General features: G+C 42.5%; 1 protein-coding gene and 1 long non-coding RNA gene across 6 annotated transcripts in view; both read left to right on the top strand.

Annotated features, from left to right (window-relative positions):
• Positions 1–23,509, top strand: part of ARMC8 (armadillo repeat containing 8) — a 113,216-nt gene extending 89,707 nt beyond the window's left edge. For 2 of the 5 annotated variants that reach the window (XM_032265310.1, XM_032265320.1), the window contains 4 exons: positions 9,000–9,095; positions 14,107–14,179; positions 15,606–15,699; positions 20,990–22,153. In XM_032265310.1, the coding sequence (XP_032121201.1) occupies positions 9,000–9,095; positions 14,107–14,179; positions 15,606–15,699; positions 20,990–21,023 (297 nt within the window). In that variant the 3' untranslated portion in view covers positions 21,024–22,153. Of the gene's footprint in view, positions 1–8,999; positions 9,096–14,106; positions 14,180–15,605; positions 15,700–20,989 lie in introns of all 5 variants that reach the window. The other 3 variants (XM_032265333.1, XM_032265329.1, XM_032265339.1) reach the window with 2 other exon arrangements.
• Positions 291–2,564, top strand: LOC116541331. Its single transcript, XR_004264801.1, has 2 exons — positions 291–867; positions 1,434–2,564. It is a non-coding gene; the product is annotated as an uncharacterized LOC116541331 (long non-coding RNA).
• Positions 23,510–25,948: the final 2,439 nt, after the last annotated feature.

Below are 25,948 nucleotides of genomic sequence, written 5' to 3'. Positions count from 1 at the left end.
GAAAAAAGATCTTCTGTCATCCCTTAAACTCTCTTTAAGAATTGTTCTTCCTAGGGGCCGGGCACGGTGGCTCACGCCTGTAATCCCAGCACTTTGGGAGGCCGAGGTGGGTGGATCACGAAGTCAAGAGATTGAGACCATCCTGGTCAACATGGTGAAACCCCGTCTCTACTAAAAATACAAAAAGTTAGCTGGGCATGGTGGTGCGTGCCTATAATCCCAGCTACTCAGGAGGCTGAGGCAGGAGAATTGCCTGAACCCAGGAGGCGGAGGTTGCGGTGAGCCGAGATCGCGCCATTGCACTCCAGCCTGGGTAACAAGAGTGAAACTCCGTCTCAAAAAAAAAAAATTCTTCTTCTTCCTGAAATAGAGGAAAACATGACCAGCATCTACAGTTTTGCCCTGTGTGACATGCACTGTGCACACTGTCCCTGTCTCTACAGAAGCAACCACCTTTCATCATTCTGGAATGAATCCTTTTTCCAGAATCACTATTTCTAGCCCTCTTTGCCGCCTTGCTCTGAACTAAAAATTCCTGCAACTCACTGATAAAATAATTCCTTATCCTGGAGATAGTTTTTGTTTCTTTTCTCTTAGGCATCTTATTCCCCATCCCGTATCCCTATTTCTGTTAAGTTTCAGGAGGGCAAGTTTAGGGTAGGCATTAAAAAGTACAGAAGCTGTGCATTTATCAGGACAGTTGGGAATTATTTTTCTCTATTTTCTGAGATTTATCATGGGAGTTTTAATGTATATGTTATTTTTTGCTCTGTGACAAGTGTTGTAGAGCAAAAGGTCATAGAGCATTTTATTTTACTCTTTGACAAAGGTCACCTGCAAACCTAAGATTTTAATACAGGACCAGAGGTACTGGTAATGTTCAATTTTTTGACAAAGGTGTTGGCTACATGGTATGTATATATATATCTTGCCCAAGGTCATCAGTAGAGAGTTGGACCCAGAGTCTAACTTCAGGGCCTGTGCTGCTCATCTTCTGTATTCTTGAGTTAGAGTAATTTAGCCAGCCTTAGAAGAGCAGTCCAAGAAGTAAGAGTTGTAGGTCTTAGAAGCTACAATTAAGTTGTGAGCAAAAAGATGGTAGATTTGATAAAGTGATTTTAAGACGGATATTTTAGGTAGTATCTGCTAAATTTTTTTTTAAACTGTGTTTTGATAAAAATAATAGAGAATGTATAATCTCATAAGCATCAGTAAAATTAGCTGACATGAAATCTATTACTCAAACACAATGAAGAAAATACATTGTTCAGAATAAACCATTGTACTTTGAGAGGATATGAATGAATTTTATCTAGAAAGACAACTTACCTGGATAGAATTTCAGTAACTTGAAAAGCAAAGCAAGACAGAAAGGTGAGGCAAGATTTGAATGAGGGCAGAAAGAAAGACCAGTAATAATACTGTTTTTGCAGGACACAAAGGAACCCTCTCATACAGATTTTGGAATGATCTGGAAGTAGGCGAGTATGGGAGGCTAAACAGTCTGCTGACTAGCTGGCAGTTTAATGCTTCTCAAAAACATCTGATAAGTTATTTTTTTGATTGATGTACAGTTGACAGTAGCTGCACATAAAGTATACAGTGTGATCAGTTTTGGCATGTGCATATACCTATGAAACTGTCACCACAGACAAGATAGTAAAACATATCTGTCACTGCCCTTAAATTGGGAGCAAGACAGGCATGTCCATTTGCACCACTACTGTTCAACATTGTGCTGGAATTCCTACCAAGCAAAAGAAGACAAGAAAAAGAAGAGGCATACAGATTGGAAAGGACAATATGAATGCCTATATAGAAAATGCCATGGACTCACCAAAAAATCTAGAACAAATAAATGAGTTAAGCAAGGTCACAAGATAGAAAAGTCAATTGTATTTTTATATATCAGCAGTGAACAATTGGATGTTGAGATAATAAAACATAGTACCATTTGCAGTAGCTTAGAAAAAAATGAAATTCATATGTGTAAATCTCACAAGGATCTGTATACTGAACACTACAAAACACTGATAATGAAACAAATGAAAGAAATCCAATACCTAAATAAATGGAGAGATATACCATTTTAAAATGTCAGTTCTCCCCAAGTTGATTTACAGATTCAACACAGTCCCAATCACAATACCAGCATGATTGTTTATGAATAATACTATAGATATAAATATCTAAAATCTGTGCCTTTACATACAGATTTAAAAACCTGTATGAAAAGGCAAAGGAACTAAAAAACCAAAACTATTGAAGAAAAAACAGGAAATATTGGAGGATTCACAATACCCTATTTCAAGACTTAACTATAAAAGTACAGTAGTAATGAAGACAGCATGCTCTTAGCAAAAAAAAAAGATAGCACATGTTGATCAATGGAACAGATTAGAGAGTCCAGAAATGGACCCACACATGAGTGGCCTGTAGCTTACTAACAAAGGTACAAAGGCAACTTGGTAGAGAAAGAATGGTCTTTTCAAGAAAAGGTGCTATACAATTGCTAAAAAAAATAAATAAACTTTGAACCATATCACACACCTCAGATAAAAATTTGCTGATAGACAAAACATAGAAGGTAAAACTATAGAACTTAGAAAAAATTCAGGAGAAAATCTTTGAGATCTTAGATTAGGCAAAGAGTTCTTAGCTATGAAATTTAAAACCTCATCCAGAAAAGAAAAGGTAAATTGGTCTTCATGAAACTGTAAAACTTCTGCATTGTGCTGCTTCTTTTTTTTTTGACATGGAGTCTTGCTCTGTCGCCCAGGCTGGAGTGCGGGGGCATGATCTCGGCTCACTGCAATCTCTGCCTCCCGGGTTCAAGCAATTCTCCTGCTTTAGCCTCTGAAGTAGCTAGGACTACAGGCACATGCCACCATGCCTGGCTAATTTTTGTATTTCTAGTAAAGACAGGGTTTAATCATGTTGGTCAGGCTGGTCTCGATCCCCTGACCTTGTGATCCACCCGCCTCGGCCTCCCAAAGTGCTGGGATTACAGGCGTGAGCCACCGTGCCCGGCCAGCTTCTGCATTGTGAAATGCACTGTTATGAGAGTAAAACAACAAGCCATTCACTGGAAGGAATATTTGTGGATCAGATATCTGAGAAATGACTTGTGTCCAGAATATTTGAAGAATTCTCAAAACAACAAGGAAACAAACAACCGGCCAGGTACGGTGGTTCATGCCTGTAATCCCAGCACTTTGGGAGGCCAAGACGCGCAGATCACAAGGTCAGGAGTTCCAGACCAGTCTGGCCAACATAGTGAAACCCCGTCTCTACTAAAAATGCAAAAAATTAGCTGGGTGTGGTGGCACACACCTGTAATCCCAGCTACTTAGGGAGGCTGAGGCAGGAGAATTGCTTGAACCCAGGAGTCAGAGGTTGCAGTGAGCCAAGATCACACCACTGTGCACCAGCCTGGGCAACAGTGCAAGACTCCATCAAAGAAAGAAAACAAATAACCAAATAGAAAACTGAGCAAACAATATGAACAGATACTTACAATAAAATATCACTGTGTTATCTATTAGAATACCTAAAATGTTTTTATAACTAACAGTACAGTTGCTAGCAAGGATACAGAGCGTCTAGTAGAATGCAAAATAATACAGTCATTTTGGAAATGGTTTGACAGTTTCTTACAAAGTTGAAACATATATTTACCATATAACCCAGCAATCCCATTCCTAGGCATTTACTCACATAAAATGAAAACCTAAGCTCACACATAAAAGAACTATGTATATATACATTCTTAACAACTTTATTTGTATCACCAAAAATTAGAAATTAACATCCCTCAACAAGCTATGGTTCATTCATATAATAGAATATCACAAGGGACAAACTCTTGCTATATGTAACAACGTGAATGAATCTCAAATGCATTGTGCTACGTGAAAGATCCCAGATACAAAAGACAAGATACTATATGATCCCACTTTGTATGATTATCTGTAAAAGACGAAACAGCTGAGACAGAGAACAAATCAAAGGTATCCAAGGCTTAAAGGTTGGGGGCAGGATTTGACTATAAAGGGATAGCATAGGAAAATTTAGGAAGGGAGGTGGTAATAGAACTGCTCTATAAATGCTGATTGTGCTGGTGGTTTTAAGGTTCTATACATTTGAGGCCGAGTGTACTTTGGGAGGCTGAGGCAGGCAGATCACTTGAGGTCAGGAGTTTAAGACCAGCCTGGCAACATGGTGAAGCCCTATCTCTACTAAAAGTACAAAAATTAGCCGGGTATGGCCACATGCCTGTAGTTCCAGCTACTCACGAGGCTGAGGCAGAAGAATCACGTGACTCTGGGAGGCAGAGGTTGCAGTGAGCTGAAATCACATAACTGCACTCCAGCGTGGGTGACACAGCAAGACTCCATCTCAATAAATATATACATTTGGTAAATAAAATTACTACCAAAAGAGTAAAATTTACTGTATCTCTTATAATTCTATTCTCATTTCTACAAATGAAAAGCCAACTGGGATTTTGATTGTGTTGAATTTATAGATCAATTTGGCAAGAAGTGACATCTTAACAATATTGAGTCTTCCAATTCATGAACATATTATATCTTCTCAATTATTTAAGTCTTCTTCAGTTCTTAGCAATGTTTTGTAGTTTTTGGTATATAGGTGTTATATTCTTGGTCAGATTTATTCCTAAGTATTTCATATGTTTGATGTTTTGAAAATGTTATTTTAAAAATTTTGATTTCCAATTGTTCATTGTTAGTATATGGTAATACAATATTTGTGTATGAGTCATGTATCCTGCATTCTTGCTAAAGTCGCCTTAAGTTCTTTTTGTGGATTACTTAAAATTTTCAACAAAGGATCACATCTGTAAATAAAAATAGCTTTACTTCTTACTTTCTAATGCATATGCTATTTTGTTTTTCTTGTTTCATTGTCTAGCTAGAACTTACAGTGTAATGAGATGAGGATGAACATATTTGTCTTGTTTCCAGTATTAGAGGAAAGCACTCAGTCTTTCACTATTGAATATGTAGGATGTAGGTTTTTCATCAATTCCCTTTATTAAAGAAAGGGAAAGAAATTCTCTTCTAATTTGTTGAGTTTTTACCATAAACAGGATTATTTTTTCTTTTTTGTTTTTAAATCCCAAACATGAGCCATAGATTTTTTTTTCAACTACTTTTTTTTTGTGTGTCTGTTGAAATTCCTTTTTTTTTTTTTAACTCCAATTTATATGGTAGATTCATTTAATTAAGTTTCATATGTTAAACTAATATATTTGAGGTAAACCTAATTTAGTCATTATATGTTATCCTTTAGATATGCTGCTAGATTCAATTTACTGAAATTTGGTAAGGAGTGTTTTACATCTATATTCATGAGGGATGTTGATGAAATGTTTGCTTATAGTGTCTTTGGTTTTGGTATTGAGATAATGCTGGCCTTGGGGAATGAGGTAGAGATGTTCTCTCTTCAATTTTCTGCAAGAATTTGTGAAGAATTAATTATTTTTTTCTTCAGTTTTGGTGGAATGCTCCCGGTTGGAATCATCTGGATATGATGACTGTTTTGTGGAAAGCTGTTAAGCTGTTTAACTACAAATTCACATTTTTTAATAGAAATAGGACTGTTCAGGTTATCTGCTTCTTGTGTGAGCTCTGGTATTATGTATCTTTCAAGGAATTTACTCATTTCATCTGAGTTTTCAAATTTATTAACATGAAACTGTTCATAATTTCTATTCCTTTTTCAAGTCTGTAGTATCCTTTGCAACGCAGTATCTCTTCTCCTGTTCTTTATATTGGTAATTCCTTTTTTTTTTCTTTTTGAAACAGAGTCTTGTTCTGTCATCCAGGCTGGAGTGCAGTGGTGAGATCTCAGCTCATTGCAATCTCTGCCTCATGGGTACAGGCAATTCTTCTGCCTCCACCTCCCAAGTAGCTTGGGATTATAGGTGTGTGTCACCACACCCAGATAATTTTTGTATTTTTAGTAGAGATGGGGGTTTCACCATCTTGGCCAGGCTGGTCTCAAACTCCTGACCTTAGGTGATCTGCCCACCTCAGCCTCCCAAAGCGCTGGGATTACAGGTGTGAGCCACTGCGCCCAGTTGGTAATTCCTTTTTTCCTGTTCAGTCTGACTAGAGGTTTAGCAATTCTATTGATAGTCTCAAAGAGTCAGCTTTTGGTTTCTTTGATTTTCCCACCTATTATTTTCTTTCTTTCTTTCTTTCTTTTTTTTGAGACAGAATCTCACTCTGTTGCCCAGGCTGGAGTGCAGTGATGTGATCTTGGCTCACTGCAGCCTCCACCTCCTGATTTCAGAGAGTATCGTGCCTCAGCCTCCTGAGTAGCTGGAATTACAGGTGCCTGCCACCACGCCTGGCCAATTTATTTAGAGATGAGGTTTCAATATGTTGGCCAGGCTGGCCTCAAATTCCTGACCTCAAGGGATCTACCTGTCTTGGCCTCCCAAAGTGCTGGGATTACAGGCATAAAGCCACTGCACCCCGCCTGAGCCTGTTCTCTACTTCAGAGTCTAGCCAACTGTTTCTGTAAGAGGCAAGGTATATATTTTAATTTTTGTAGGCTCTGGTCTCTAGCAACTACTCTTTTATGCTGTTCTAGCCTGGAAGCAGCTGTAGACAATACATAAGCAAGTAGACATGGCTGTCTTCCAATAAAAATTACCAAAAGAGACAGCAGGTTGGTTTTGGCCTAGACCATAATTTACTAGTCTCTGCTCTATTTCATTGATTTCCAATTCTTCATATTAGTGTATACACTAATATGCATACATTAATGGGGTGTGTGTGTGTGTAGTTTTTATCTCTTCCTCAGCCCACATATTCAATTGACTTGGCCCAACAATTGATTTTTGATTTTTTTTTTTTTTTTTTTTTTTTTTTTGAGACGGAGTCTCACAGCATTGCCAGGCTGGAGTGCAGTGGCGCAAACTCAGCTCACTGCAACCTTTGCCTCCCAGGTTCACATGATTCTCCTGCCTCAGCCTCCCCAGTTGCTGGGACTACAGGTATGCACCACCATGCCCAGCTAATTTTTGTACCTTTGGTAGAGACAGGGTTTCATCATGTTGGCCAGGATGGTCTTGATCTCTTGTCCCTGGGATCCACCTGCGTTGGCCTCCCAAAGTGCTAGGATTAGGCATGAGTCACCGTCCCTGGCCTAATTGATTTCTTTAAGATTTGATTTCTTGTCTCCATAGGAATATTTACAGAGGGGTTTTGTGAGCTTCAAAACAGAACTGGTCCTCTTTCATGCTGTTCAAACCTGGGGATGCATGGGTGTATTCTAACACTACAAAGGGGAGTCACTCACCTGTCTTGCTGACCTGGTCTATTCTGAGGGATCATCTCTGAAATTCCCCTTTATATTCTGTCTTAGTGGGTAAGAGGAGGTAGCTGTTTTCTAGGTGAGTCTAAAGGTGTTTACCATTTCTCCTCTCTCCATGAATACCTTGTTTATGAAGCCTTATTAAAATTCTTATTCATAGTTAGGATCATTTCCATTATTTCCTGTTAAGGTGCTCTGGCCAACTCATAGGACTTCGTCTTTTTGGTGAGGAATGGTGGGGAGATGGAGAACAAGAGAGTAATAAACTATGATTCTTCCATGTGCTGCCTCCTTCCTGCTTCCCAGCCAGGTTTTACCATTGTTCCCATTGATTGGTCTCACCTTTTGCATTTTGATTTTGTCTTAATAAAGCGTGGCAGAGGCTGGTTGGTGAGGATTGGATCACTACCACTGATGAATATCATTTTGCTAGCTTGCTCTTAGAAGGTGGGGTTATTGTAAAGCTTGCTAAGGCTTTCTATAATCACATGAAGGAATTCAAGCAGAACTGGAAAGAATGTGGTATTGTGAGTCCAGTGTTGCCACATTTGGATTGCAAGTCAAGACGTGTGATGGAGATGGGGAGAGAAGGAATACTTGTTGTAGGCTGGGCACAGTCACTCACATCTGTAATCCCAACACTTTGGGAGGCTGAGGCAGGCGGATCAGCTGAGATCAGGAATCTGACACCAGCCTGGCCAACATGGTGAAACCTCATCTCTACTAAAAATACAAAAATTAGGCGTGGTGGTGCACACCTGAAATCCCAGTTACTTGGGAGGCTGAAGCAGAGAGAATTGCTTGAATCCAGGAGATGGAGGTTGCAGTGAGCCAAGATCGTACCAAATCTCATTTCCAAGAGAAACTCTCATGACAAACTCTCCAGCCTGGGCGACCAAGTGAGACTGTCTCAGAAAAAAAAAAAAAAAAAAAAAAAAAACACTCATTGTATTTAATTACCTTATCCTGTAGGCTCAGGAGGGGCTAGAATGTGCAGAGAGCAACTATAAAACTATAAATCACTTGGTTCTGATGTCATCTTCAACTTGACTCCTAAAACATTGACTGTCAACTCTTCCCCAAACTAATTACATCTGTTAATTACACTTGTCATGCTCATGTCTGCCCCTTCATAGGATCTTTTCCACGAGAGAATAACCAAAAAGAGTGCAGATTCATGAGCTTAGGAGCAAGTAGCAGGTGGAGGCATAGAAAAGGGAGACCTCCCTAGCAGGGGAGTTGCAACACCTTCAGAGCTGCCACCAAAGAGACTACTTTGTTGAAGGAACATTGTGGTTTGTCACGAGAGTTTCTCTTGGAAATGAGATTTTCAAGAAAAAAATAATAAATTACATTTTCTCTTTGATTGATAGTATGACTTATACCAAATGGCTGCTTTTGCACAGCTATGGCTTAATGCCCAGGAAGAAACCACCAAAGTGTTGGGGTTCTCTTTTGTCTAAGGTAGATTTCTTCGGGTGTGGTTACTGTTATTAGCAATGATGTCAGCAGATGAGAAATCAGGGCATTGAGAGTGGAACCTGTGAGAATCCATGTACCTTCAAATGAGAAATTGCCCAAACTCTTGAGAGAGCTTGACTCTGGGACTTCAGAACTTTCCTGACTGTTGGCCCTTTGTTCTTTTCCAGACACTGTGTATCTTAGCCAACATAGCGGATGGGACAACAGCAAAAGATCTTATTATGACCAATGATGATATCCTACAGAAAATCAAGTATTACATGGTGAGCCCTTGTCCTCTTTCACTTCAGGATTAGAATGCAGGGACTGTTATATTGTTAACTCAAAATAAATTGTGCGGAGATTTTAAAAAGAAGAAAAGAACAGATTACTATGTGACTCCTCAGATTGAAGGAACTCTCTTCCATCCTGAAGAAAAAGAAAAAACACCAACTCCTTGAAACTTGTGCCACATGGTAATATTACCTGCCACTCCACTCCCTGCCCTTGTCGTCTACTGGTTGCCTCCCTCTTAACCAGTGAAGACCTGGGCTCTTGGCTTTCTCTCAGTGCCCTGTCTTCCCTCTCAAGGCTTCAGTCCCATGGTGGATGAACCCTCTAGCCCTCTGGCACCATAGTTCCTTTACCTGTTTGCTTCTAAATAATCTGCTACCTGCTGCCATGGCCATACCCTGCATCTGATCATCACCAGAGACTGCCCGTTGCCAAAATCTGGGTATTAAACAGCCCTCCACTTTTCATTCTGTCAACATCTCCTGACAAAATTCCAACCATGGAGGAAGCCTCCCCTTGCCACACCAATCTGTCTTCTCTTTGCCTGCCATGTCAGTTAACTGCAGAGAAAGGCACAGTACCTCACATGGGCACTCCACCTCTCCTGTTATCCTTTGGTGATTCTCTAAGAAGCTGGCACCCTCATTCTCTATGAGAATAGATTCTTACCTGCCCCTCATCCTTTAGATCTCACATCTTCCCTCCCCTATTACAGTTAGTGATGACCTCAGCTTTTTGTTTTATTAAGAGAAACTAAAATCCTTCAGTGGCTCCTTGTTATACCTTGAATAAAGTTCATATGCCCTTATGATGGCCTGTCAAGTCCTACATGACCTAACCCATTTATATCCCCAACTTATCTTATTCCTGTCTTCCTTTGTTCACTACCCTGGCTGCTTGCAGTTTCTCAAAAAGGCCAGGTTCTTTCCTTCCTTGGGACTTTCACACATGCTGGCTTCTCTGCCTGGAGCACTTTTCTCCTCTCCATCTCTCCCTTCAAATCTCAGCTGAACTTATACTTTCTTACTGGATTCTTGTCCTTGTAGATTATTCCTCATTACTGCATTTTGTTCCCTTCCTTCAGAGGGAAGAAAGGGAACAAACTTCCTTAGCTCAGTTTTAGTGTTGTATATTTGTGTGCCTACTGGGTGGCTCTACCACAGTGTAAGTTCCACAAGGGCAGGGACCATGTCAGCTTTGTGCGCAATTGTATATCCACCATGGTGTCTGGCCCTTTGCATATGCTTGGTAAATATTTGTTGAATGAAAACCTTACCACTTCCAACCAAAGATTCTGTTATCTTTTCAATACCCATCCACATTGTATACCTAATCACTTAAAAAGTTTTCCTTAACTTCTCATACCCATTGAGGCATACCCATTTCTCTCTGTTATTCAAAGCCAAAGCCAAATTTCTTTCTTTTTTTATTTTTATTTTTTGAGACAGGGTCACACTCTGCCACCCAGACTTGAGTGCAGTGACATATCTTGGCTCATCACAACCTCCACCTCCTGGGTTCAAGTGATTCTCCTGCCTCAGCCTCCTGATTAGCTGGGATTACAGGCGCATCACTGTCACTTGGCTAATTTTTGTATATTTAGTAGAGACAGGGTTTCACCATGTTGGCCAGGCTGGTCTCAAACTCCTGACCTCAAATGATCCACCCACCTTGGCCTCCCAAAGTGCTGGGATTACAGGCATGAGCCACTGTGCCTGGCCTTCAAAGCCAAACTTCTTACCATCTTTTCTGCACATACTGTCTCCTTCTTTACCTCTAAAGTCATTCTTTAACCTGCTTCATTTCACCTCTACCCCCATCATTCAACTGAAACTCTTATAATTAGTGTCAACAGTGACTTCCATGATGCGAAATCCAAAGGATCCTTTTCTCTCTTCATCTTACCCACTTACAGCAGATTGCAGCCCAGCTAACTAGCTCCTCCTCCTGGAAACATCCTTTTCTCTTGGTTTGCATGACACCATACCTCCCTGCTTACTCTGGACCCTCTTCTCTTCTCTCCTACAGGTGCTCTCCTGAGATCAGCAGATCACAACTTTCATTGTACAATATGACCTTGTAGGGAGCTTTCAAAGATTACCGCTTTGTCTTAACCCTCCCAAGATTCTGATTTAATAGGTCTGGGTATAGCCCGGGCATCAGGATTTTTTTTTTTTAAGATTCCTGGGTGGTTCTTTTTTTTTTTTTTTTTTTGAGACGGAGTTTTGCTGTTGTTGCCCAGACTGGAGTGCAGTGGCACGATCTCGGCTCACCGCAACCTCCGCCTCCTGGGTTCAAGCAATTCTCCAGCCTCAGCCTCCCGAGTAACTGGGACTACAGGCATGCACCATCATGCCCAGCTAATTTTTGTATTTTTAGTAGAGACGAGGTTTCACCTTGTTGACCAGGATGGTCTCAATCTCTTGACCTCGTGATCCACCCGCCTCGGCCTCCCAAAGTGCTGGGATTACAGGCTTGAGCCACCGCGCCCGGCTCCTGGGTGGTTCTTACGTACAGTCATTATGTATCTTCCTGCCCTTTCAGCATCTCCATGTGGCTGTCTGATAACACCTTGGAGTTTGTCTTGATTTTTCCAGCTCTGTCCCCTCATTCACCCAATTTATCAATAAGTCCTATCTGCCCTTCCTCCAAAACTGATCTCGAATCCAGTTACTCCTTTCGATCACCACTGCCTCCACCCTAGTCAGTTCAAGTCACAGCACCTCATGCCTGATAAACTATAATAACAGTATCCTCTTAGACACTTCTTCACTGTCACGACAATTCCTTCAACCCAAGGGTCTTCTAAAAAATGTAAACCAGATCTTGTCCCTCCACTGTTTAAATCTTTCAGGGGCTTCCTCTAAACACAGAATGAAATCCAGAGTCCTAACTGTGGCCTGCAAGTTCGCACAATTTGGCTACACTACTTTTCTGAACAGACAGTTCTTTCTTACCCAGACCTTTTCAGGAAATTTTCCTCCTCCTTGGAATTTCAAGCCCCTTGCTGTTTGCACATCTGGCACCTTCCTGTTCTTTAAGTCTCCGTTTAAATATTGCCTTCTTCAAAGAGATCTGTTTGTGCGTTCCGCCTAAATTAAGTTGCCACCCTCCAACCTCCAGTTTTCTCTATTGTCATAGTAATGTGTGTCCTCAAAAAATGTGGAATGAATGATGAATAAACTTATGCAAAGTAAATGCATATTTGTTTTAGTATATACAGACTTATTATTCAACAAATATTGATTGATTATCTGAGGCTGGGAATAGATAAGTTTTATCCTGTTTTGTCTTAAGGGAGCCCAAGCTGAACATCCCCTTAAAAGTGTTGGCAGGTAGAAGAAAGAATCACTAGCCATAGAATTCTACTGAAGGAAGCCAGATCCAGTTCTTTGTCTCTGCTTAGTTGAAATATAGTCCTACATGAGAAGATAAGTCTGTCTTAGCCTTGAAAAAACCACTGAGCATACTTTGCCATTGATATTTCCTCAGATGTGCATAAATTATTTAAACATAGTAGAACTGTTTTAAATTGACCAAATAGAACAATGACTACAAAAATTATTTTATGGCTGGGTGTGGTGGCTCATGCCTGTAATCCCAGCACTTTGGAAGGCCAAGGCAGGTGGATCACCTGAGGTCAGGAGCTCGAGACCAGCCTGACTAAAATGGTTAAACCCTATCTCTACTAAAAATACAAAATATTAACCAGGCGTGGTGATGTGCACCTGTGATCCCAGCTATCCCGGACGCTGAGGCAAGAGAATCGCTTGAACCCAGGAGGCGGAGGTTGCAGTGAACCGAAATTGTGGCATTGCACTACAGCCTGGGCAATAACAGCAAAACTCTGTCTCAAAAGAAAAAAAAATTGGGCCAGGCGCGGTGGCTCACGCCTGTAATCCCAGCACTTTGGGAGGCCAAGGCGGGTGGATCACGAGGTCAGGAGATCGAGACCGTCCTGGTCAACGTGGTGAAACCCCATCTCTACTAAAAATACAAAAAATTAGCTGAGCATGGTGGCATGTGCCTATAATCCCAGCTACTTAGGAGGCTGAGGCAGGAGAATTGCCTGAACCCAGGAGGCGGAGGTTGCGGTGAGCCGAGATCACACCGTTGCACTCCAGTCTGGGTAACGAGTGAAACTCCGTCTCAAAATATATATATATATATATTATTATTTTATTATTGGGTCCTCTCATTCAGGTGCAAGCACTCTATGTGGATAAATGTTCCAAAGCAACCAGAAATGGTTGTACTTTCTGTACATAAAGCAAAATAAATAAGAATTGTATTAGAAGACTAGGAGGCCCCTTAGTGATAGTAGAGACATTTGAGAAATCAGCTGAAGATTTCATGAAGTTTTTGGGGATGTTCCTATAGAAATAAGAGTAATTTAATTATTCCAGAAGCTGAATGTATTATATAATGCTTCTAGTTTATAGCAAGTTGTGTCAGAGGAGTAAACCATTTAAAGATTGTGTGTGTGTGAAAGTCTGGGTGTTACAGAATTTTCTGACCATATATTCACTTCCTTCCCCAAAGGAATTATTGGACCATTTGAATAAGATAACCAGTAGCTTAAGAGATCAATACCAAATGCAAATCCACCCATTGTATATTGGCTGCTGGTGACCTGGAAACATAGCCTAAGTAGAAAGCATAAAATTGTCAAATGACAGTGTTTCTTTGTGCATGGACTGAATCATAAATGGCAAACTATACCTATAGCCCTAGAGGTGTTTAGTTTGTCCAGCCAGATGGTGTTCTCAAATTTGAATTTGAATGTCTTTTGGCAAGGCTTGTACTCCTCAATTTGCCAGATTCTCCACTGTCCCTTGTTATCTTTAGCCCAACCCTTTCATTCATGGCCCCTCAAGACATTTGAGTTTGAGGCCTCTGCTTCAGACTTTTAGATTATAGGAATTGCCTATGGTAGGTCTTCCAAAAAAAGATCTAAAATGAGATTATCACCATTTTTATTTTTTTTTTCTGTATTAATAGGGCCATTCACATGTTAAACTGCAGCTTGCAGCCATGTTTTGTATATCAAACCTCATATGGAATGAAGAGGAAGGTAAGAGATTGGTGAGATTTGTTTTGAAAAAAAATTATAGGAAGAGTGTCTTGCACAGGGAAGGCAGCAGGTGCCCCTGAGATCCTGGGGAGAGACTCTGTTCTTGGACCACTTGGCCCAAGCACCCTTCAGAGTCGCCCTGTTACGAAAATCAGTGGAACTAGCCTGAGTCAGATGGACAGTCAACACTGAGCACCCCATTGGAGCCAACTCTATACCAGATTCAAAGGGGGAGAGTGAGAAGTAAGTGGCAGTCCCTGCCATGAGAGAGCTGATGAGGTGGATGGTGAGATGCACTCGAAGAAGGTGAGAGGGGAGAGTGGGTGGGAGAATAAGCCTTTCGTTATGAGCAGAGGAAGCACATATGAGGACTGCAGGCAGATAAGCATGATGGAGAAGAAGGTGCATTGGTGAGAAATGAGAAATGCAATGTGACTGGTGAAGCTGGTAGTCTGTAAGGAGGACTGTATAGATCAGCGATTCTTTACCTTGGCTGCATATTAGAATCATCTGAGGAATTTTTACCCCACACCAATTAAATCAGAATCTCTGGGGGTGGGCTCCAGGCATAAGTGTTTCTTAAAGCTCCCCAGTGGATTCCAATTTATAGCCAAGGTAGCAAACAAATATAGAAGAGCAGTGGGTCTCAAGCCTGGGTTGGCTGCATTAGAATCACCTGGGGAACTTTTTAAAGTACAGATTTCTGGGCCCCATCCCTAGAAATTCTGATTCACTTTGTCTAGAGAGAGCCAGTGCATGAGTGGTCACTGTAGGTTCTTCAGTGGGGAAGACTTCAGAGATTACTCAGCAGTTATGCCCAAAACAAAGTGCAAGAAGGGAAACTGGATTCCGCCCACAGACCTAGATACCAAGTACCGTCTGTATGGGGGAGAGAAAGCCACCCTCAAGGAGATCTTAGTCTAGTTGGAAGATAGAACAGAGTGATATGAAAGAAATTGGAAGTGCCAGTTGTGCTGAGAGGCAACAAAAAGTGCTAGGAGGACAGAGGAGGGTAGAAGATAATAGAAAGGGGAAGACAAGACCTGTTTGGTGTAGTAAGGGCCAGCCTGGCCTGACCAGGGCCATGGGTATGTCCTGAGAGAAGTGATGAAGCTGGGAATCAGTGGCAGAGGGCTTGTACCAGGCTGAAGAATCTAACCTTGACCCTGTAGTCCATGGAGAAATCAGTCCAGCTGCAGAACCCAGGATAGACTTCAGGCAGGATGGTCAGGAGGCAGAGAGCCGAGTTAGAAGGCTGTCAGTCCAAGCATGACTGGGCCCAACTATAGTGGGAGAGGGTGGAGGACAAAAGGGACAGGAGGAGTAGGGAGTGAAGGACACTGGTAAGGCTCTAGATTGTTGATTCTACATCAGACAGAGCATTTGCCTGGGTCATATTTCCAGTAACCTGGCTTTAATCATTTAGGTTCACAAGAACGCCAGGATAAATTACGAGACATGGGCATCGTAGATATTCTACACAAATTGAGTCAGTCACCAGATTCAAACCTTTGTGACAAGTGAGTATGAATGTAAAAAGGTCTTCCTTTGGGCTGTGTTGGATTCTTTCACAAAAGGGTTTGAATTGCCTGGTAATTAACATGGCCACACTTTTAAAATCTTTTATATTCTTAGATTTTCTATCAGCCACTGTATGATGTTTAAGTGAGTTATAAACTAATGATTATCAAATTATTAAAAACTCTTATCTTACTGTGAATTAACCTGTGTCTGGACCATTTTAGTGGATAATATTCAGAAGCCATTTGCATCTCTTCCCTTGATCATTAGAATAGACATGCATGTGACCTTTTGGAAAGCAGAAAAACTAGTAATGCAAACATTCATTCACTCAACACCTCACTGAACACCCATTTCGTGCCAGGCTGGCCCTGCTGCTGGGTATACAAAAAAAAACACGTCTTCAAAGAGCTCATCATTTCCTGATAGAGCCAAGAGTTATAATCAGATACTTAGCTAACCTCAAAATAGCCAAAAATGCTTTTCCTAACTACATGTTCTCCTTTTTTAACAGCCTTCACTTTCCATCTTGCCTCTATAATAACAAAGCAGGGAACATCAGCACTTTGAGTCTCCAGAATCTTGAGCATGGCTTAGAAGCCCTGCAGCCCTTCATGATCTGGCTCTGCCTTTCTCATCTTCCCCGCACCCACCATGCACACCCTATACTGCAGCCATACCTGCCCGCTTACAGTAGCACACCTTCATGCAATTACACATTCTGTTCCATCTGATTTGCTATCCCAGTCTCCTCTCCTCTCAGTCCCCATTCACTCAGCAGATAACTCTCTTTTTAATACCTGCGTTCTCCCAGACATTGTTTTAGGCATTAGAGATATAATGGTGAATAAAATTGATGAAGTCTTTGTCCTCATGCAACCTAGATTCTAGTATAGGAGATAGATGATAAGCAAATGAATACGTAACACAGTATCAGGTGATGAGAGGTACTATGAAGAAAAATAAAACAAGGTGAAGGAATGGAGAGTCAAGAAAATTTATTTTAATATAGGTTAACCAGTAAAGATCTCTCTGAGGATGACATGATCAGAGACCTGATGAAATGTGGAAGATTTCATCTGGGCAAATGCCTAGAGGAAGAGTATTTATAGGCAAGGGTGACAGTGGGTTCAAAGGCCCTGAGGCAGGAGTGAACTTGTTATGTTCAAGGAACAGCAAGAAGAACAGAGGGCTGATGAATAATAATGAGGGGGAGAAAACAGGAAATCATTGGAGACTGTTGAGCAGAGCAGACATTATCTGATTTGAATTTTTTTTTTCTTTCTTTCTGAGACAGAGTTTCACTCTTGTTGCCCAGGCTGGAGTGCAATGATGTGATCTTGGCTCACTGAAACCTCCGCCTCCCAAGTTCAAGTGATTCTCCTGGCCCAGCCTTCCAAGTAGCTGGATTACAGGTGCCTGCCACCATGCCCAGCTAGTTTTTTGTGTTTTTGGTAAAGACAGGGATTCTTTTTATTTTATTTTATCTTATTTTTATTTTTTTACTTTTTTTTTTTTTACATAAAGATGGGGTTTCATCATGTTGGTCAGGCTGGTCTTGAACTCCTGACCTCAGGTGATCCACCTGCGTTGGCCGCCAAAGTGCTTGGATTACAGGTGTGAGCCACCACGCCCGGCCTAGAGACAGGGTTTCACCATGTTGGCCAGGCTGGTCTCGAGCTCCTGATTGCAGGTGATCCACCCGCCTCGGCCTCCCAAAGTGCTGGGATTACAGGCATGAGCCACTGCACCTCGCCCTGATTTGAATTTTTAAAAGATCACTCTGGTGACTATATAGAGAACCATCTGTAGGAGAGCAAGAATGGAGGCAGAGAGACCAGTTAAACGCCATTGCAATAATGTCAGTAAGGATGGGAGGTTAGTGTTAGAAGTACTGAGAAGTGTTTGGATTCAGAATTTTAATCTGAATATAAATGCCAATGGGACTTACTCACAGATTCAGTATAGGATGTTAAAGAGAGAAAAGGAAAATGTCTAGGGTTTTAGCCTGAGCAACTAGATGGAGGGTGTTGCCATATACTAAGATGGTGAGACATATAGAAGTGGGTTGTGGTGGGGAATATCAAAAGTTCTTGTTTGGGTATGCCGACATTAGGATACTGTACCTATTAGATATCCAAGGGACTTGGAAGAGCATGGCTGGGGGTATAAATCTGAATGGTATTTAAAGCCATGGAGCTGGATGAAGTCACCTAGAGCAAATAAGAGAGAGGAGGCCTAAGGAGCAAGATCTAGAGCCCCCCAGCATTTAGGCAATGATGAGAAAGGTGCAGCAAAGGAGCAGAAGGAACAGCCAGTGAGGCAGGCAGAGACTCAGGTACATGAGGTGTCCTGAAAGCAAGGAGAAAGAATGCCTGGACACTGGCCATTTATCTTTCAAAACTCCTATCAGGTTGCCATGTCTTCCAAAAAGCCTTGCATGACCCACTCTCCACCCTCCCTTCCAGGCTTTTCCAGGGATGCCTTTTGTGCTCCTGCAGCATCTGTAGGACACGTCACACTGTAACACTGTATCTTGGCTGACAGCTTGTCTGTCTTCTTCACTGAAGGGGAGAGGAACTTAACTCCTCTGAAGTAAATGGCTGTCCCAGATTGTGGAGCACACAGGACAGGCTGGTCTTCTGCTTCCCTGAAGCTTATCATCCTGTAGGCCAAAGAAGAATAACAGACTGAGCACAGTGGCTCATCATGCCTTTAATCCCAGCACTTTGGGAGGCTGAGGCAAGTGGATCATGTAGTCAGGAGTTCGAGACCAGCCTGGCCAACATAATGAAACCCTGTCTCTACTAAAAATACAAAAATTAGCCAGGCATGGTGGCGTACACCTGTAGTCCCAGCTACTCAGGAGGCTGAGGCAGGAGAATCGCATGAACCTGGGAGACAGAGGTTGTGGTGAGCTGAGATCACGCCACTGCACTCCAGCCTGGGCAACAGAGCGACACTCCGTCTCAAGAAAAAAAAAAAACAAAAAAAAAACAGAAGAAGAAGAACTAAATAACTGCAGCCCAGTGCTACTGGTTAGTGAGCGTAACATCAAAGTCAAGTCCAAGCCACATACTGAAGGCTGGATTTGAGCTTGTACCTTGAGAACTGGAACCTCTACCTGCACAGCTGCTGGCATAAACGATGGGCTCTGTCAGCCCATCTCTTGTGGCTGAGAGCCATGTTGTTCAGTGGGGTTTTTCGCTCATACTTGTTCAGAAGTAAAAACAGATTTTACTTAAAATCATCTCAGGGACAACCTAGAATGCTAAGAGAGGCCTTACCAGCATCAAATGGGATAGGTTTAGGCCTGCTTGCTTAGACTCCACTGGTACTGTTTTCCCAGATTTGTATGGCACATAAGTTTTTAGCTCTTCTTAAACTTAAACCCTTATTAAAAGAATCAAGGTCTGAGCTACCCAACCTAAGTCCATCTAAAAAAAAGGTGATCTTGCCTCCAAAACCATTCTTCTAAAAAGACCCCTTAGATAATAATAGAAAGACAATAAAAGGTATGGTGTCTGAGAACCAAAATAATCAAACCTATCCAACCTCTGAATAAGATCCAGAAGGAGTTTGATTTGGCAGATCTAAAGAGCAATATAGAATTTTGATCAAGACCCTCATGTGGCGTTCCCATCGTGGCACAGTAAAGTCTGTCACCTGAAGAGTACCTCTCAGGTTCTTTCTGTCATTAAGGCCTTGATCCTTTGACTTTCAGATGCTTACATATGAGAAGCTATTGCTAACCAGCCCTCTCCACCCAGGCTCAGAGGGCTTCAGGGTTGCAGGGCCCCAGAACTCATGCCTCCATCAGAACTGCTCTTCTCAGCCTCTTTAAGTATCTGGGGAGTCAGGTAGATGGTCTGTGGCATCATTCATAAACTTGCTTCTGAAAATGTCCTGTAGAACCCAACTTGCTCATAACTTGGAGATAATCTTTCTAGAGCTTTGTTATGATGATTAGACTGTTCACAATAACATCTTTAGAGTCTTAAGTGATTGTAAGAATACACCTAAGTGTACCACTTTAAAAACTGTTGTGATATCCATGACTACAGAAACTGCACTTGAATCCAGCTTATTGTATGCACAGTCTACTTGGCATTACTTCAATCAGCTATCATACCTGAACATTGTAGACTTTCTTTCCAGAGCTTAGAAGAGGAGACCGTTGCTGAAACCTGACTTCCTAACTCCCACAATTGCAGCCTCTTTCCAAACTTTACCAAGTTTGTGATAGGAATAGTAAAGGATGCCTCCTTGGGCCCACCTCAAAGAAGGCCACTTTTACAAAGATCAGGATAGATTAAGTCATTGTTCACATTCTTTTTTTTTTTTCTTTTTAGACCAAGTTTTGCTCTTATTGCACAGGCTGGAGTGCAATGGCGCAATCTTGGCTCACTGCAACCTCCACCTCCCAGGTTCAAGAAATTCTCCTGCCTCAGCCTCCTGAGTAGCTAGGATTACAGGCACCCGCCACCATGCCCGGCTAATTTTTGTATTTTTAGTAGAAACAGGATGTCACCATGTTGGCCAGGCTGGTCTTGAACTGACCTGAGGTGATCCGCCCATCTCAGCCTCCCAAAGTGCTGGCATTATAGGCATGAGCCACCATGCCCGGCCTACATTCTATCTTTTCCTTTCCACCTGGCCACCTTCTTCCCCCATCACTGTAACAACCCACATCTCATATTGATCAGTTATAGTGTGATCAGGTGTGATGAGAACAAAATGAAATTGTAGGCTTCTTCCACAGTTATGAGGCATGTGAAGCATGAGACAGCCTCATCCCATGGGCTCTTGGCCCCTTCCATGAACCTAATCAGTACCTCAACACCATTTCCTTGGTCAGTTTTCCTATTTGCTTCCCAGAACCCTAAGTGTCCTCCCCTAGTGTTGGGCTTCACTGCATAAAACCTACATGGCAGTAAGAAAAAGAAAAGAATTAGAGATCTATCACAACTATAAGCCAATGACAAAGGAATATTACATAATGTCGGTACGTACCAGGGACTGTGGAATGTCACTGAGCTGCAGCAGGTTTAGGAGCAGGAACAGCCCTCTGAGAGAACCACAGGAAGAAGAATACAGCCAGAATAGATTTGAGGTATCTGCCCACTGCAGATCTCTGCCCCTTAAGGTAGGTGCCCACCTTGGCTCACCCCAGTTTCCTCTGGGGATTTACTTTTTAGACTTCCCCAACTATCATCATTGAGCCATAGGGGTTTTTTTCCCCCAATTACAATTCTGATATGATGGCTAACAGGAATTTTGTGATTTCAGGGCAAAGACAGCACTGCAGCAGTACCTGGCATGATGAGAACACCCCTGGGCACCTGCGAGCATCCCACCTCCTTGTTTAAGGAAGTACAGGAACCAGCCTCATTTGATTCCTTCTATTTGCACAAGTCACCTTGGACTGCAGGGAGCTGTTTTGCAAAAGCAATTTAGTAGGCTTAGATCTCAAATTCATCTTGAGAACATTTTTTTGAGGTAGTAGTTTCCTCAGAAGACTCTTGGGTTTTGTTTTGGTTTTTTTCTGAGCTACCCGGACTCTTTATTGAACAATCAATCATTTTCCTTTGGACCTACAATTTTTTGCCTATGCTGCAGCCACTTTGTGAGTGAGAATGAATATGTCTGTGTGAACACACAGGCATGCGTGTGTATGTGCACGTACGTGGGCCAGAATGAATGGATGTGTGTGTGTGTGAGGGATACCTCAGATTTTTCTTTTCTTATTTTGTGTGAAAATCTCTTTTCTACAGATTTTCCAGGGTTTAAGCATTGCTTGCTGTATAAAAAACTTTACTGAATTATATACAGTTTGAATGAAATGTTATTTTAAAAACAAAACAATTGTTAAGTGTTCCATAAAGGTTATGTTGAATTTTGGTCAGATGAATATTTGTAAGTAAAAAATATATGCATTTCTGAACCTCAACTTACATAGATTTTCTTTATATAAAAAAAAGAAAAAGTTGGCTATAGTTGGCCTGATTAACAGGCACTATACATGGTGCTGTGCAAAATAGTAAGCTAGCATCTTACTGCCGTCAATATTAGCAGGTACAGAGCCTTTTTTCATCCTAATTCAATAAGTTCTCAGGCTACCAAGTCAGATGGACAGGGAGGAGTAAAGTGAGGCGACAGATTCACCATAGGCTTTTTGAAGCATCAAAGGAAAATATAACTACTGATAGTGAAAGCCCAGTCGTGACCCAGATGGGCTTACCCTTGACAGGAACTGGGGACTGAGAGCCTCCCAACTGCCCTAACTCCTGTCATTGGTATACCAATATCTGGCCAGATTTAGAACCAGTCATGGAAACTTGCACTCATATTAAAAGTAGGTCATCACTTCCCAGAAACAGTCAAGACACCTTGTGCTTCCTGAAACAGCATATATCACTGTGAAACTAAAGAATGTGCTACAGACACACCTGTGTCTGTAGCAAAGAACAAAGAACAGGATAGTTTAGAAAGCTTTCTCTTACCGGTATTCAGCAAATTTCATACTAGTTGCTCAGGATTGCTAGTTGGTATGCTTTTGTAAAATGAGATTGAAATTCAATAAAAGATGCAACTAAAATCTTTTCCTGCATGAAGCTAAAAGCACCCAGGTTGAGAGAGGGGCAAGGGAATCTCCCCAGGATGACTAAAGATGACTTCAGCAAGTACTCCTAGCCCTTCTGCACCCCTTAGCTTGGTCCCTGCTCCAACTTCTGGGTCAGCTGCAAGGTGAACTCAACAGAAGTTGCTCTTGACTGTTTGAAGGTAGAAGCAGCCTGCCTTTTCTCTTTGCTAAAAGAAGGTCAGAGGCATCGCAGCCAGGATGCAAGGTCTGCAGTCCAGAAGCTTGCGGTGAGTGTGTGCCACAGATGGAGCCCCAAGCCCACCTACCAGCCACCCCTGATGGGGTTGCTCCCACTGCAGCTGCCCTATCACCACCCTGCACCTTCCTTGGAAGATTTAAATGTTTGATTGCGAATGAATGTTTAAAAATGTATTTAATGCAATTTTTCCTGTTCTCAACATGACCACCCAAGATTCAAACACAGAGATTTCCAAGTTATTATTTTTTTAGAACATCACTGATTTAAAATCTGTCACAACAGGACTTGGGTTTTGTGCAGATATCAGAATGCTAATGTGAGAAACCCAGTTAAAGGAAAACTTAGTTTATTGGAAAGAAAGCCTTAGGCCCACTCATTGTTTCTAGTACTGTGAAAATATCCTTGGTTGGCATTGTTAACACAAAACACTGTAGTGTTGGTATTAAATAGTACCAGGTAAATATAAAGAAACCAATAAGGAATTGCTGAGACAATCTTGAACCCAAATAGCGTTAGAAAGCTGAAGACCCAATGAAATAACACTTTCACACTTAAACTCTGTGGTGAAATCTTGCCTGTGGGTATAAACAGATGGTCAGATTAAAAATGCTTTACTATAATTAACTTTTCTGATTTGAATGAAGGGAAATGTATTTATTGAAACAAAGCTGTTTGCTGCTTTATGCAGATGCAGTGTTCAGTCAGCAAGGAAGTGGGAAGAATGGACATGGTCTTGTGTCTACACCCAAGTTCTTAACTAAGCTTCTCGCTCTAATACTGCATTCTGTTTCTCTTTTTGTGCCCTGATTGTAACCCAAAATTTATGAACTAGAAAAGAATGTCCAATTTAATAAGTTGCATTTTTTTTTCCCTTAAGCACTTTATTCAGAACAATACATGTTCTTCTGGTAGTGTTTGGATAATATGATTTTAACACATGCTAATAAAAAAGCCAAGAAAAATCATGGCAACTTCTAAAAAGGAGTCTGTTTTCCAAATGTCTAGAACATTAGGAAACATCAGAAGATAATGTGTACAGGTTTTGGAACCTGTGATTCTTGGTAAATGAAAGTCTGGGAAGTGGCTTTGCATTTCAGAGTGGGAGCCAGTGCCTTAGGGTAACTATGGCTCCCAGAGGCATCTGTAGGAGTCTGGGGACCCCTCTCTTTTTGGCTTCCTTCTGAAGGCCAGCAGACCCTTCATAGGTGGCCACTCCCAGCCACAAGATATCCTGTCCCCAATGTCATGTCCACCCCCTCCATCCTCTTCTCCTTAGGTATGCTTCATCTCCACTGCCACCAGATGCACAGTGTGCAAGCGCATGCCGTCCCTCTGCAAGGACACACAGGTGCTCTTCATCTACCACATGTTGCCACCTTTTCCTGTCTCGGAATCGTAGGCACATCCTGTCTCAGGGCCTCACTGTAAACAAAGCCAAGGACACCTGCGCCAGAGCATGGCGGAAGGACGATGAGGTGGCTAGCAGGAGAGGGAATAATCGTGGTGGGAACCTCTGAGAAGACCCAAGGTAAGGTCAAGAGAGTAGGAGCAGGGCCAGGCAGGCCCCCATTTCCCATTACTGACACAGGGAAATCTTGGAAGTGAGGCCTAAGAAAGGAGGAAAGGGGGACTCCCACCACAGATCTTGATGGAGGGCTGACATAAAGGTTCCAATTTCTTACCACCTGGGATAAGGACTGGTGCTATCCCCATCCTGCCCCTTCCCTGTTTACTGGGCAGAGAGGCACATAGTTATTTTCAGCATGAGAGAAGGTCCAGGATCTGGGTTCAGGGAAGGCTCAGGGAACACCCCCCAAGGGCCATGGAGTAGACTATTAAGGCAAGTTTCCTCCCTCTGTCTCTGCAGCCCCTGGCTCCTGGCTTTGGCAAGTAATCAGTCTTTAAGTGAAACCAGAACCAGTCCTTAAGTGAAACCACCCCCCTTGACTTCATGGAGCTGAGCCTGCTCTCCTCCCTATCAGACACTCACATCCAGGAGCCAAGAGGCCTTAAAGCCAAAAACAGCACCTATCCTTTAATTCCTGATTTGCTTCTGTTGTGGGAAACCAGGCCCAGGGTCTCCGCCAATGAGTTCCATCCTCTTAGAGTGGGCTGATACTTGAGCCACTCTCAGGAACCCCCTTAGACCCCATCCCCTCTTCCTTATCCCATGAAACTTGTGGACTCCTAAAGATGCCCTGCAATGCTGAACCCACGGCATCCCTCAGTCACCAGTAATGGGAGGAAGGGGCATGTCACCATTCCTCCCACTCTAGCCCCATCACCTGGTGCCCCGCCTGCCTGCATTGCCCTGCCCAGCTGCTTCATTCATCACTGACACAAGAACACAGGCTCAGTTCCCCCACCTTATTTTCCCCTCTCCCCTGCTTTGGGAGCCCTGGTGGCTCCATCCCTTACCTCACCAGTGTTGGAAAATCCTTGGCTTCCCAGATTCTGGGGAGATCAGGTGGTTGTCTGCTGGGTGCACCCCCTCCAAGTAGCTCATTCAGAGCCACACACACCTGTGGTGTGGGAAGCCCAGGCATAGGGCTTGTCCAGGTTGTTTGCCACTTCTGAGGTGGGCACAGACTATATGGGCCCCACTCCTGAGCTCACTCCCAAGGGGAAGAGCACAGCCCCGTCGTGGGCTGTGAGTCTTGCAGGTCTGGAATAGTGCATCCAGCTTCCTGAAAGGTCCTGTCATTGAGGTCTCTGTTGGGCACATCGAGATCCTGTACAGGTACAGATGAGCACCATGGACACGTATGTTTCCATCCAGGGATGACACAAGGTCCTGGGAAACACAGTGACCTTAAACAGTAGGGCCTGCCCAAGGTCACTGGCCTTGGTTCCCACCTCTGGGGACTGACTTATCCATGTGTCCCCAGAGCCAGCCCAGGGACTAGCACAGAGTGCCTTGTGCTAGGCTGACAAAGTGTGATGCACCCACAAAGAAGTCCTCTGGGAGCTAACTCCCCATTTAAAGAATAGTCATGGATAAAACCAGCAAGGAGAAAGAGGCTCACATTTGCTTTGTGGTATAGAAGAACACGGCCTTCTCCTCAAAGGAAAAAGTATGCCTGCATTTGGCAAACTTACAAATAGAGTGGTTAGATGGGGTGGCATTGTGTGCTAATATTCCCAAGTGGTCATAATCGCTACTTTTTACTGAAATCCTGTGTCCCTCAAGGAAAGAAGTACAGAGAGATGGCTAAGCCAGGCACTCAGTGAAAGCTGAAGACAACCTGGCCCCACTAGGAGCTCTCAGCTTTTAAATTTAGGCTTCAGCCAGAATCAGAAACCAGAGAAATGGGGGAGGGATGCATCAAGAAAATTAAATGAACCCTGGTTCCAAATGTAATGTCCAAGCATTGCTTTATGAACATGCCCTGGTAATAGAGAACTG

The sequence above is a fragment of the Sapajus apella genome, unplaced genomic scaffold (assembly GCF_009761245.1).
Source record: "Sapajus apella isolate SASKATOON/1434 unplaced genomic scaffold, GSC_monkey_1.0 scaffold4, whole genome shotgun sequence".
NCBI classification, from domain to species: Eukaryota; Metazoa; Chordata; class Mammalia; order Primates; family Cebidae; genus Sapajus; species Sapajus apella.
This window is presented reverse-complemented; position numbering and strand designations above follow the sequence as displayed.